Source organism: Hyla sarda, chromosome 7, assembly GCF_029499605.1.
Source record: "Hyla sarda isolate aHylSar1 chromosome 7, aHylSar1.hap1, whole genome shotgun sequence".
Classification (NCBI taxonomy): domain Eukaryota; kingdom Metazoa; phylum Chordata; class Amphibia; order Anura; family Hylidae; genus Hyla; species Hyla sarda.
Genome location: NC_079195.1, coordinates 119,132,392 through 119,146,444, shown reverse-complemented (window position 1 = coordinate 119,146,444; position 14,053 = coordinate 119,132,392). Strand labels below are relative to the sequence as shown.

General features: G+C 39.4%; 1 protein-coding gene across 3 annotated transcripts in view; it reads right to left on the bottom strand.

Moving 5' to 3' along the window:
- Positions 1–14,053, bottom strand: part of PSD (pleckstrin and Sec7 domain containing) — a 612,742-nt gene that overhangs the window by 78,943 nt on the left and 519,746 nt on the right. For all 3 annotated transcript variants that reach the window (XM_056530561.1, XM_056530562.1, XM_056530564.1), the window contains one exon: positions 9,487–9,530. In XM_056530561.1, coding sequence (XP_056386536.1) covers positions 9,487–9,530 — 44 coding nt within the window. The remainder of the gene's footprint in view (positions 1–9,486; positions 9,531–14,053) is intronic.

Sequence of the window (14,053 nt, the reverse complement as noted above, 5' to 3'; positions counted from 1 at the left end):
CCTTTGCTCATTCCGGCCAAAAAGTTCAATTTTAACCTCATCAGTCGACAGAACTTGTTTCCAAAATGCATCAGGCTTGTCTATGTGTTCATTTGCAAAGTTCAAACGCTGATTTTTGTGGTGAGGACGTAGAAGAGGTTTTCTTCTGATGACTCTTCCATGAAGACCATATTTGTACAAGTATCTCTTTATAGTGGAATAGTGTACCACAACTCCAGTGTCTGCCAGATCTTTCTGGAGTGATTGTGCAGTCAAACGTGGGTTTTGAATTGTTTTTCTCACAATCCTGCGAGCTGTTCTATCTGATATTTTCTTGGTATTCCAGATCTTGCTTTAACTTCCACTGTTCCTGATGACTGCCATTTCTAAATTACATTCCAAACAGAGGATATTGACATCTGAAAATGTTTTGCTATCTTCTTATAGCCTTCTCCAACTTTGTGAGCATCAACTATTTTCAGTTTCGGATTTCTAGACAACTGCTTAGAAGAACCCATGGTGCTAATTGTTGGGGCAAGGTCAAATGAGTGTGGGCATTTAAAACCTTTGAGATTGACATCACCTGGTCTTCCCAGATGATGATTGAGAACAATCCATGACACTGGCAGGTCTCACCTTTGTAAAGGGGGCAGTGCATGCTATAAATTCTGCAGGGTGCCCAAACTTTTGCAGACACCATTTTTTTGTTTTCTGTTATTTTGAAAGTGTAAATGATGGAAATAAAATCTAACTTTTGTTGACATATCACAAGAATGTCTAATCTGTAATTTGATGCCTTTTGGGGATTTTTCCATCTTTCCTTGGCTTCTTTATGCACATTAATACAAATTTTACCTGGGGTGCCCAAACTTTTGATCCCCACTGTAGTTAAATCGCCCCAGTGCATTGATAATACTAAATTGACAAAAAGTCACTGGTTCAGTCACTAAACGTCTAGATCAGGCATACTCAACCTTCGGCACTGCAGATGTTGTGGACTACATCTCCCAATATGCTTCCAAAGCATCATGGGACATGTAGTCCAAAACATCTGCAGTGCCGAAGGTTGCATATGCCTGGTCTAGATGATCTGGAATTTTGCAAGATCTAGAAGCAATACACTAGATACTTAAAGAAGCGGAAAACAAAAAAGGGTTTAGATGAGCACCGCTGTTTGGTAATGTAAGGACTCTTGGCCACCGCAGCAGTGCTCATCAAGACTTTTACTTTCCGCTTCATACATATGACTGAACGCTGTTTTCGGTGGTGGTTGGCCCCTCGTGACTTGCTTAGACTTGCATTGAGGGGGCGTGGCCATGACATCACGAGAGGGCATGGACGACCACCGCAGAACGAAAACAGCATTCGGAACATTCAGTTCTGAACGCTGGCCAGTGGAGTACCACTTTAAATAAAGGAGAACGCTTCAGACTGGTGAGTGCCACGCTATTCTTTCTATTGAAGTTTGATGTAACCTATATCGTATACTAGCTGAGTACCCGGCGTTGCCCGGATTTTCCTTCCTCATCCTGGTTGGGGAGGAAAATCAACAACGGAGGAAGCTTTTGACTTCATATCCCATCCCCATATATTGTTGTCATATCCCAACCCCCTATCCCGACCTCATATCCCGTCCTCATATCTCGACCTCATATCCTGACCTCCTATCCCGTCCTCCTATCCCGTCCTCCTATCCCGTCCTCCTATCCAGTCCTCCTATCCCGTCCTCCTATCCCGTCCTCCTATCCCGTCCTCCTATCCCGTCCTCCTATCCCGTCCTCATATCTCGGCCTCCTATTCTGTCCTCATATCTTGACCTCCTATCTTGTCCTCATATCTTTACCTCATATCCTGACCTCCTATCCTGTCCTCATATCTCAACCTCATATCCTGTCCTCCTATCCCGACCTCCTATCCCAACCTCCTATCCTGTCCTCCTATCCAGACCTCATATCCTGACCTCCTATCCCGTCCTCCTATCTTGACCTCATATCTCCTCCTCATATCCCAACCTCATATCCCATCCTCATATCTCGACCTCCTATCCTGACCTCCTATCCCGACCTCCTCTCTTTGTGAGATGGGGTATGGCTTGCAAGCCAGATTGACACATTCACCGGGAGATGCGGAGCTTGTCGAGTAAGGTACTGGAAGTCCCATATACTTGCATGGGACTTGAAACAAAAACCCATCTTTTATGTAAAGGTGTAGGTAAGGGTTAATTTAACAATCATATCTTTTTATTTGACATATAAGTAATATGTGTACCGGGTATTATTGAAATATCTCCAGCCATACAGAAGTTATGTGGGAACATACATTTCCCATTGATTTGCATGGGACTTTAAACAAAAACTCTGACCCTCACAAATGGGGGTAGTTAAGGGTTAAATTAACTATCCCATATTTTAAGTGGACATATAAGTAACATGTGACCAAGTATTATCAAAATATATCCAGCGGTTTGGAAGTTATGCAGTAACATATATTTCCCATGGACTTGCATGGGACTTTAAACAAAAACCCTGACCCTGGCAAATAGGGGTGAGTAAGGGTTAAATCACCTATCCTATGTTTGTTGTTGACATATAAGTAACATATGTGCCAAGTTTCGTGTTAATATCTTCAGCCATTTGGAAGTGTTGCTGGAACATACACACACACACACACACACACACATTGGGGGAGATTTATCAAAACCTGTGCAGAGGAAAATTGCCCAGTTGCCCATAGCAACCAATCAGATCACTTTCATTTTGCAGAGGCCTTGTGAGAAATGAAAGAAGCAATCTGATTGGTTGCTATGGGCAACTGGCCAAATTTTCCTCTGCACAGGTTTTGATAAATCTCCCCTATTGAGATATATATATATATATATATATATATATATATATATATATATATATGATACAGCAAGTTGTTACAGCAAGTTTTAAACTTGTTGTGACAAGCTTATTAATTATTAGTGTACATAAGATAGATAAATGTGCTCCTAGGCCTTCTTTTTATGCCGCTTGAGTGGTATATTCTTGCTGAACACAGAGATCTTTGCTTTTGTTTGTGGCTTTACTCATTACTTGGAGCTACTATGCTGTTAAAATGTATACAGTATACATGTTTCTCCTCTTACCACTTTAGCCATCTCATGGTTGGCTTAGACCAGCACTTTGAAATTAAGTTATGCAATTAAACAATCCATTTTTGAAGATGCACTGGAAGCAAGAAAAATGGGCAAGTGTAAAGATTTGAGCGACAGACATGGCCAAATTGTGATAGCTAGACAACTCGATCAGAAGATCTACAATGGAGCAGATCTTTGTCTGTGTCCCTGCAGTGGGTAATACCTCCAAAAAAACAGCCCAAGCAATCACAACTGGTAAGACGATGACATGGTCATGGGTGCCCAAGGTTCATCAATGCATGTGGGAAGCAAAGGATAGCCTGTCTATTCTGATCTCACAGAGCTACTAATGCAGAATTTCTCAAAGCAAACACACAATGCATTGCTGCTTGCAGTGTAAGAGGCTGCCCATATGGACCTCTGTCTACTGCCAAAAGTGCTTACAAATGCCACCCGAGTGGACCATGAGACAAAAGGGAGAAGTTGGCTTGACGTGATGAATCCTATTTTCTTTTACATATTCTGGATTGCTAGTGTTGAGCGCAAATATTCGGAATGCAAATTTTTACCATGAATATCAGCACTTCGCGATTTCGTGAATATTTAGAATATAGCGCTATATATTCGTAATGACGAATATTCATTTTCTTTTTCTTCACAGCACACATCACAACAATGATGTGTACTGTGTTAAAAAAAAGGTGATCATCTCTCCCTGCTTCCAGCTTGTGGTTCAAAGAAGGCTCCAATATTATTTACTGTGTGGAGCGCCAATATTTTGTATATGCGAATATGCAAATGTTCACGAATATCAGCACTTCCAGAGGACACTGATTCCTCCCTTCTTTTAGCTTTAGATAGGGTAGGTTGGTTTAGCAGATAGGTTCTAGTGTAGGGCATAGTGTTAGTTAGTTGTAAGATATAATAGCGCATGCACACTATATGAGTTTCATTACAATTTTGGCATGGAAAAAAATAGTAAACAAATATATATATATATATATATATATATATATATATATATATATATATATATATATTTGAGAAATATCCCGAATTCGAATATGGCCTCTGTCACTCATCACTATGGATTACTGGCTGCATGGCCATCGGTTACCAAGGGAAAGGACAGAACCAGGAGACATAAGGGCAGGAGGCAAGCTTGCTGAGGCAGTGCAATGCTGTAGACATTGTTACATTAACACATACCGTCTACTGGACACCCATTAACTACGGTATGTCCTAATGGCAATTTATTTATGTTTAACTTATTTAATGGTCCTCTACTCTACTGTAGGTAAAGATTTTCTCCTGCTTGAACACAGTTGTCTTCAGAAGCCAATGATGGGTCTTTGAAACATCTTTAGTAACTACTCCACCATTATCCATTTTATTCTGGCCGCCAAAATCTTTGAACATAATTTGTAATAAACTATGTGCATTCAAGTGCATTTGAAATCCATTCATCCCTAAAATATGCAATGATAAAGATGGCTTAAGGATGAGCCTCATAGCTCCTTTGCTACATTGCATATATCATAAAGAGTGTTGTCCCATTAACACACACTTTAGTGCATGATGGCATTAGCATTTCTTTTTCATTACAGTTCTATATTAAACCACTTTGCCTATAGGCTTCTTCATGTTTTGCTATTCAGCCCTAATTAAAAGAGTCCACTTAAAATTTTTCCATCTGACCTGTTAATTTAGCAAAATCGCAGAGTAAGATAGTAGTCGCTGGGTAGTCAGAGGAGCATCTCTAGCTGTCATATTCAGTCACTGGTGACATTATTGGATTTTAGTGGCTCAGTCAGCAAATAAGAGAACAGACAGCTCATTGCATGTAAGGAGTCCTTAATAGCTATTAGACAGATTATCCATGGCTTTTCTGGTACACACCATGTGCTGGACAAATCCTGTTACTTGTTAGTAAAGAAATATGTGTTGACAAAGACAGAAGTTCTATTTGTGCTGTATAGTCCAAATTCCTTGACTTTAATGCCAAATAATGAATCTCAAAGCTGGACATATTCTACTTCTAATACAACACACTAAATATTGGCTAATAAAGTAATGTACTATCATTAAATTAATTTATGTGACCATAGAGATTACTGTAAACAAAAAAGTAAAAATGTGTCAAAAGTTGGCATGAAAATGTTGTGGGAATATACATTAAGCTTTCATTCTTGTCAAAAAGGAAACCACCACAGTTAACCACCAATTGTGCCAATTTCCTAAATGGTCCTTGTTGTTTCAAACAACTTCCTTCCATTTTTGATTCCATATTTGTAAATAACTTAATTAACCAGAAATAAAAAAAAGCTCTAAATTTATTTACACTGGAGGTATCAGTTCCCTGCAATCTGCTGTCTACTGTCAGGAAAAATCTGTATCTAGTAACAGAAAGAGACCAGGGCAGAACACAGAAAGTGAGAGGAGGGCATAACCACTGGAGAGAGAAAGAAAGAATGACTCTACCTATGAGCTGAGACTTAGTTCTCCACAGGATCTGCACTGTCCATAAGGCTTCCCTCTCATCTCAGCACCCTTTCGTTACTGTACTTCTGCTGTATGTCTGGTGTTCATTTTAGGACATCATCAGGCATCAGCCACAACTCCCTCCTCCATCATCCAAAACTCCGTCATCCCTCAGGCGAAAAACCTTCCTGCCGTGTAGCAGAGCCGAGTCACTGTCGGCTCTCTGCTTTACAGGTTCTGCTGTACATGCTATTCAGTGTCGGCTCTTCTATACAGACTCAGTAGAACATGTAGTGTCTGTAGTACATGTGCAAGTTTCACAGTTTCGACTCTGGTATACATGCTGTGCAGCGTGGACTCTGCAATGCGGCGGGATGTTGCGTCTGAGGGAGAATTGTCTAAGGCACAACAGCATTTTGGATGAGGGAGTTTCGGATGAGGGAGTTGTGGCAGAAGGATGGTGGCGATTAATGTGAGGGAGGAGGCAGGACGCTGTTTCGCCTGATGGGGGACGGAGTTGCGGCTGACGACTGATGGCGATTGTCCGACGCGGGACGCTGTATCGGCCGACGGAATTATGGCTGACAACTGACAATGTCCTAAAATGGACTCCGTATGTATGTACACCATGCTGCCTCATGTATCTTATCCCCTGTGAAAATCATCACCCCAGCACAGTGCCAGTATGTCCAGCCCAGTATTCATCAGCACTGTGAGTAGGTTCTGTATTGAGTTGTAATTGGATAGGCAACTAACATAGAAAGTAACTGTGTGTTTACTACTGGCAAATAGCTCAGTCCTCGTCCCACCACCTGAGATAAAGAGAGAATTAAAAATAGCTGAGCACCAGGGGGGGGGTCTCAGGAGGTTAATAACAGCAGTAAGGGCACTAAAATCAACTTGTCACCACAGAGTTAATATAACTATATATAACAAAAACATCCAGGATTTTTTTTAAATTTGACTATGCTACAGGGGCTTTAAAGTTAGTGTCGTTCATAATATAGTGCCTGTACCTGCGTTTCATTGTGGTTTTGCAATTCTTATCTAATTTTTGCCACAATGTTAATTTTTAACAGCGTACAAATGTCGTCTCAGGTTTTCCCAGGTTGCAGAGTGGCCCAAGATAATACATCACTAGTCAGGTGCTGGCAGGGTGCCTGTCTGCTTCAATGGGTGGAGCGACCGCTCTGTGGGAGGGAGCTCATTCTGCAGTGAATTGTAGTTTTGCAACAGCTGGAGGCACCCTGGTCAAAAAGCACTGGTATATTGCATGTTAGGTGTGTTTCAATGGGTGGGGTGGCTGATGTGTGGAAGGTAAAAAAGTGATCTACCATTGACAAACAATGAATCATGGGACTTTTAGTTTAAGAGAATGAACTCCAACAGGAAATAGCCAGTTTACAAAAAGATAGCCTCAGCATTATAATAATCTCACAGCATAGCCATTTATCCCCAAGACAAGCACAAATCCTTCCTAAGCACGTCCATAACTGTCTGGAATGTACGTACTAAAATCACCTAATGGTGGGTAATCCCTTTAAGGGTATATTCACATATACAGTATCCTGTGCATATTTGATGCACACAATTTAAAGCTGCACAATTTATGCTACAGATTTTAATGTAAACTAATTTACTGAACACAACATAAAATTGGTAGCTTCAAATTCTGCACATCAAATATGTGCAGGATACTGTATGTATGAATACACCCTAAAAGCAATTAGAAAAAAAACTCTTTTACTAGTACAGCATTCTAGATTAACAGAGGAGGCCCCCCTGTTTAGAGGACCCTCATCTACATATCAGGAATGGCTATATTTTATGTCTCACTCTGGAGGATACACAAAGTCTGTGCATTACAAGAGAACTGTGCGATGCTTCATTTCTCCCGGGGCTATGTACGGCTGATGAATACATAAATTGCAACACAACTAAATTAGTGTTTCCAATCTTGAAAAAGCAGGACAACCAAGAAAAAACACATGTTATTTGCCGTCTACACTGAGAGTCCAGGGAAAGACTGATCATACAAATTTACATCATTCACGTAGTGGTAAATATTATTCTCTTATATATTATGTCTTAAACAAAGACAATTGCCAGGCTATTCTATCAGCTGGTTAGCGATATTCTCTTGAAGTCTGCATTAGAATTCCACTCATTGCAGTAGTTCCAAAACAATCTCAGCATATACACAAAAATAAAAAAAATTATTCCCAACAGAGTAGCATGGCTCAAACTTGTCTCTTTTTTTTTTTTTTTTTATAATACTCAGTATATATATGCTTCAAGGGCAATGAAGAAATATAAAATATGTAATTGCATGAAACATGTTAAATTTAACCACAGATTGCATAGGAAAAAGCTGGTTTTAATGTCAGATATGCAGCTGCCTGTAAAACACAAAATGAATCCAAAATATGGGCACCACCCCCATAGATGAGACTTTATAAAATACATAGCCATGAAAATAAGAAAAAATGAAAAAATACTAAAATAAAATGTTGGTTATCTTATCCAGGATGAGGTTTTACACATAAATGTAAATTACTTCTATAAAAGATTGCACAAATAAGTAAATAAAGGGATTATTCTTTAAATGAATGAACCTGAAGGAAATGTTGTAAAAAAAAAAAAAAACTCTTCTGTAAAATTCAGCTCAGATGCCCTGTTGGTCCCTGACGGTCTTTGTTTACTTCTCCTGCAGTGATGATCGCTGACATCAGTGGCGATGTTATTACATTCCCTATATGACTGCTATTGCCAATGACTGGCTTCAGCAGTCACATGGATGTATTTCTGAAGGACAACCAAACCAACCGGGGTGGACCATCGAATCATTGAATTTGACAGGGGAGTAATGGTTAGTTTGTTATTTTATAACATTTTCTGCTGGTACTTGCTTATTTTTTTATACTATCGGACAATCCCTTTATGGTCTGCCAGCTCTCTTGATATGGCAACAGTGTGTGTTTTTACCTACGTAGCATGTCTTAAGGGACTTGTAAATATCAGATTGGTAGGGAAGGGATATACTATGTCACAAATAAATAGCCATCTCGTTCTATCTACATACAGCATATTTATTACATATCTGTGTCCAATGGAAATCACTAAAAATATTACTATTGTATACACAGCCCAGTGGTTAAGTCAATGTAGCAGCAAGTACAGTTCCTTCTTCTGTGCTTGGTGTTCTCTATCTGGCATTTCGGTGACATTTGTGCCTGGGCTTTAGATATTCTAAAACTTCCAGCTTCAGCTATTTATTTTTTTTCTAAACCACAGTTGATTTGATTGTGTGCTTTGAATCAACGTATCATTGCAATAACCATTTTGGTTTAGCTTTAGCATTCTGACAGATGGCCTCAATCTACCCTACAGAATTTTCTGTTGTACTGCAGAATCCATGGTTCTCTCCATGAGAACAAGCGGCCCAGGCCCTGAAGCTGTAACACAGCATCAACCCAAAATGATTCCACACACATGATTTATGTTATGTAATTTTTCTCCTTACAGTTTAATAGATTATTTTTTTTTGGCTTATCCAAAACACAGACATAAAGATTATATTCCTTATACTTTTAATAACAGCAGCAATAAAAAATGCTATCAAATTACTAGTTTCCACTGCAAGAGTACATGTTGACATTACCAGGGAACATACAGTACATGTAAAAATTATGTGGGATATAAAAAACAAAAACAAAACTATGTATTAGGAACTATATCTAATTTTTTTTTTTTTTTTGTGCCAACATGAATAACCCACGTTATATTTGTGACATAGGCCAGGCTGGGCTAAAGAGGAATAAAAACATTGCCCACCTGCCTGATCACCCACTAAACAAGTACAGAAAAAATGATAGCAAGTCAGGGTTGCGTTCACATATACTTACATTGTCCACTGTAACTTCTCATTCTTAATTGAACTGTACAAAGCCTTGGAGAAAAAGAGAAAATGTGAAGTAAGTTAAATGTAACTAATATGGAGTTACTTGTGAATTAATTCAGATGTGATTAGATGTGATAACAATATTATCAATATTCCTATTTCATTTTACAAAGCTCAGTAGCATGCAGAAGCTGGGCCCTACTCGATTGGACCTGGTTTATTAGTCCTGGGTAGAGATGAGCGAACTTACAGTAAATTCGATTTGTCACGAACTTCTCGGCTCGGCAGTTGATGACTTATCCTGCATAAATTAGTTCAGCTTTCCGGTGCTCCGGTGGGCTGGAAAAAGGTGGATACAGTCCTAGGAAAGAGTCTCCTAGGACTGTATCCACCTTTTCCAGCCCACGGGAGCACCTGAAAGCTGAACTAATTTATGCAGGATAAGTCATCAACTGCCGAGCCGAGAAGTTTGTGACGAATCAAATTTACTGTAAGTTCGCTCATCTCTAGTCCTGGGCTTCACATCCAGATTAACACACAACAATTTTGTGTGATAGATTATATTACAATATTGCACAAACGTTAAATCATGTTTACATACTGTACATTGTACTGTTTTTTTTTTTAGGTAACAAAAAAAAAGAATGCAGCATTCACTCACCGCGACAACAGCATCAACGTTCCCGCGAGTCGGCGTCTTCCGGACTTCAGGAGTGCTCAGAGGCTACAACCGTTTTGTTTCACACGCTGCTGCGCGCTTCGTCCGGCCGTATAGGCCGGACGAAGTGCGCAGCAGCGCGTGAAACAAACCGGTTGTAGCCTCTGAGCGCTCCTGAAGACGCCGACCCGCGATCCCCTCCAGCCGGGAATGTTGATGCCGTTGTCGCGGTGAGAGAATGCTGCATTTTTTTTTTTTTTATATATTGATACTTTATTCATTCACCCTGCAGGTATTACGGAGTAACTGGACCCTGGCAACTGCCGCAGACCCCAAATACTGGTACCACCATTATACAGAGTTGCTCTCCTTCTGTTCTTTTTCTTTATTGTGTTTTTTTTTTTTAGGATTGCAAAACTCCTACATCAGGATCACAATAAACAAGATATGAATTGTAGTTCATAAAATCCTGAGAACTGAGGAGACTTCAAAAATCGTCTTTATGTCTATGACCATATAAACGGTACAAACACTTTCCCACTTCAGGGGTCACAGAAATAGGACATGTAGTCAAGTGTGAAGAGGTAAATGTGATAATACAGTGTAAAGGTATGGTACGATCACACACTGCAGAAAATTTACAGTGTTTTTGCAGCAGAATCGGCAGCAGCAATTCCACACCAAATCAGTGCAGATCTGCTGCTTGTGAATTTACAGTGAGGAAATGCAAATGAAAATATTTTAAAGAAAATCCAAAACACCTGAAACTTTATTGCAGAATTTATCTTCCTCACTAAAGTCAATGGAGAAAATCTACAATAATTCCTCAGCAGATCCAACACAGTAACTGACATGCAGTAGATTTGATATCTGGACCAAAGGTCGATATCTGTTTCAGATCTTTTCTGAAGTGTGGTTTAGGTTTATTAAATCTCATATATTTTGCTGATACTGTAAATACTACTTATTTTATGTACAGAAACTCCATGTGGAAAATCTGTGGTATTTTTACCTTGTGTGGCTATACCCTTAGGCTATGTTTACGCGGGCAATGTCCATACAGAAAATTTTTGTTCGGACATAGCCCCAACAGCAGAGCTCTAGCAGAACATGCTGGTGGTAGGACCACTCGGAAATGCACCATCTCATAGATGCATTTCTGTGCGAACTCTGGAATCAGAATTTCAGGAAATTCCGCTGTGTGCACAGCAAAGCAAAATCCCATTGATATCAATGGAACTCTGCTGCTTTCCGCATTAGAATTCTGCACAGAAGTTCCATTGTGTGAACGTACCCTTAAAATGGATAAATAATTCTGGTGGCTGTCAAGAGACGTGAAAGTTTCTTGCATAAAGGGATACCACAAATATTTATCATTACTATTTTTATTAAGGTATGCACGATTTGTGTTACATTTAGTATGGAGAACCAAACCATAAACATTTAGGAAAAACTAAAAGGAGAGAAATAACATACAATGGACAATGGATATTAACAAGCACAATGGGGGAGATTTATGAACCTTTTTTTTTACTTTGTTAGTCTAATTTGTGTTATTTTTTTTGTTTGTTTGTTTTTCTGTGCTTTTTTGCCCCTTTTTTTTTAACTAACAATATATGGTAAGTGATTTCTGAAGATTTGTCTATGTAGGTCATTTTACATGCAGTGATCATTAATTTAAAAAGTGCAATTTTTTAAAAATACACAAGTTTACAACGCAATGGTTGAAAAAACCCTGCAAACATAGACCATCTTAATGCTGCTCTAGAAACTTGCTTTACAAAGTGATAAATGGTGTTACGAAGTAATTTTGTTAGTTTTGGTGGACTTGCGCCTTTATGTGAAATTATGCACGTCCGCAAAAAAACAAAAAAAACACAAGTGACTTACAAAACAGCTCAGTGATACATCTTGCCCATTATGTTTTTTCACACTGTGCTGGAAGTTTACAACAAAGGGCCCCAGTGCAAAAATTGTGCATAGGCCCTACACACAACATCAGCACAGCACATTCATCACACACACAAACAAACACACATTCACACATTAAACAAGCCAATCTCACACAATAGACACACACCCTGGACAAGCGCAGCATACACAGAAGACAAGTGCAACACATACTGTATATAAGATAAGCATAGTGCTCACATCAAACAAGTGCGGCAAATATGTCAAACACGCACACTGGACCCAGCAAACTTGCACATGCATTGGATACATGTGTCACTCATATTCTGCACAAATACCACCACAAACACAGTTTATGTGTCACTCATATTCTGCACAAATACCGCCATGCTGTAAACATATCATTTCCATCACATTGCTATGAATACTCAACACCTGCAAATGTTGACCTCCAGGAAAAAGAACTCTAAATACACAAACTCCATCACCTTTAGTTATGCCCTACCCACTAACTCAACTAAGCAATTTCTTTTGGATTGTATAACCTTGCGGATCATCTTGTTACCAGAACATATGGCTTATTTACACCTACTTTCGGACACAAAATCAAACTTGTAATTCTGACATGTATCTAGTTCAACAATCATAGCATATTCTTTTTTCATATTTAGAACAAGTGTCTCCATTATGAAGACTGATTTCACTCTTATTTTAAACTTTACAACAAGTGATCTAGCAATAAATAAATGAAAGACACTAAGAAGTTGGTGAGATATATATATATATATATATATATATATATATATATGTTAGTTTAGTACCCGATGTTGCCTGTTTTTTGTTCCTAATCCTTGTTGGGGAAAAAAATCAACAAAGGAGGAAGCTTTTGGCTTCATATCCCATCCTCATATATTGTTGTCATATCCCAACCCCATATCCAGTCCTCATATCGCAACTTCATATCCCATCCTCATATCCTGACCTCATATGCTGTCCTCATATCCCGTCTTCATATCCTGTCCTCATGTCCCATCCTCATATCCTGTCCTCAGGTGGGACTGATTTGTGATGAAGATAGTGTAAGCTGAAAATAGAACCGGACGTTGCTTTGTGGGACTGGGCTTGATTTGCAAGCCAGACCGATGCACAAAAAGGGTAGATAATAAAATGGGTGGGGCTTATAAAGTGGGCGTGTCTTTGCGAGATGGGGTGTGGCTTGCAAGCTGGACTGATGCATTCTCCAGCAGATGCAGGGTATAGCTTGTGGAGTAAGGTACTGGAAGTCCCATATACTTACATTGGACTTGAAAGAAAAACCCATCTTTCATCTTTTATATAAGGGTGTAGGTAAGGGTTAATTTAACTATCAAATATTTTTATTTGACATATAAGTAATAAGTGTACAGGTATTATTGAAATATCTCCAGCCGTACGGAAGTTATGTGAGAACATACATTTCCCATAGACTTGTATAGGACTTTAAACAAAAACCCCAACCCTGGAAAATGGGGGTGAGTTAGGCTAGGTTCAGACTACGGAATTTCCGCCTGCAATTTTGCTTGGAAATAGCAGGCGGAAATTCCTTTTTCTAAAATGTATAGTGTAGTGAATGATTTTCCGTTCACAAATTCACACTTCGGAATTTGTGAAGTGGAATTTGTGAACGGACAATCCGCTTGGAAATTTACGCCTGAAGAAAGGCAGTGCTCTTTCTTCAGGCGGAAATCCGTGCGGAACACATTGCAGTCTATTGGAGACTGCAGTGTCGGCGCGGTCCTAGCTATGACTGATTCAGCCGGCGCTGGCCGCACTCAGAATCTCCGGGCGGAAATTTTCTGCCTGGAGATTCCGTAGTCTGAACCTAGCCTTAAGGTTAAATTATCTATCCTATGTTTGTTGTTGACATATTAGTAACATGTGTGCCAGGTTTCATGTTAATATCTTTAGCCGTTTGGATGCGATGCTGGAACATATATACATACATACACACATTGAGTTTTAT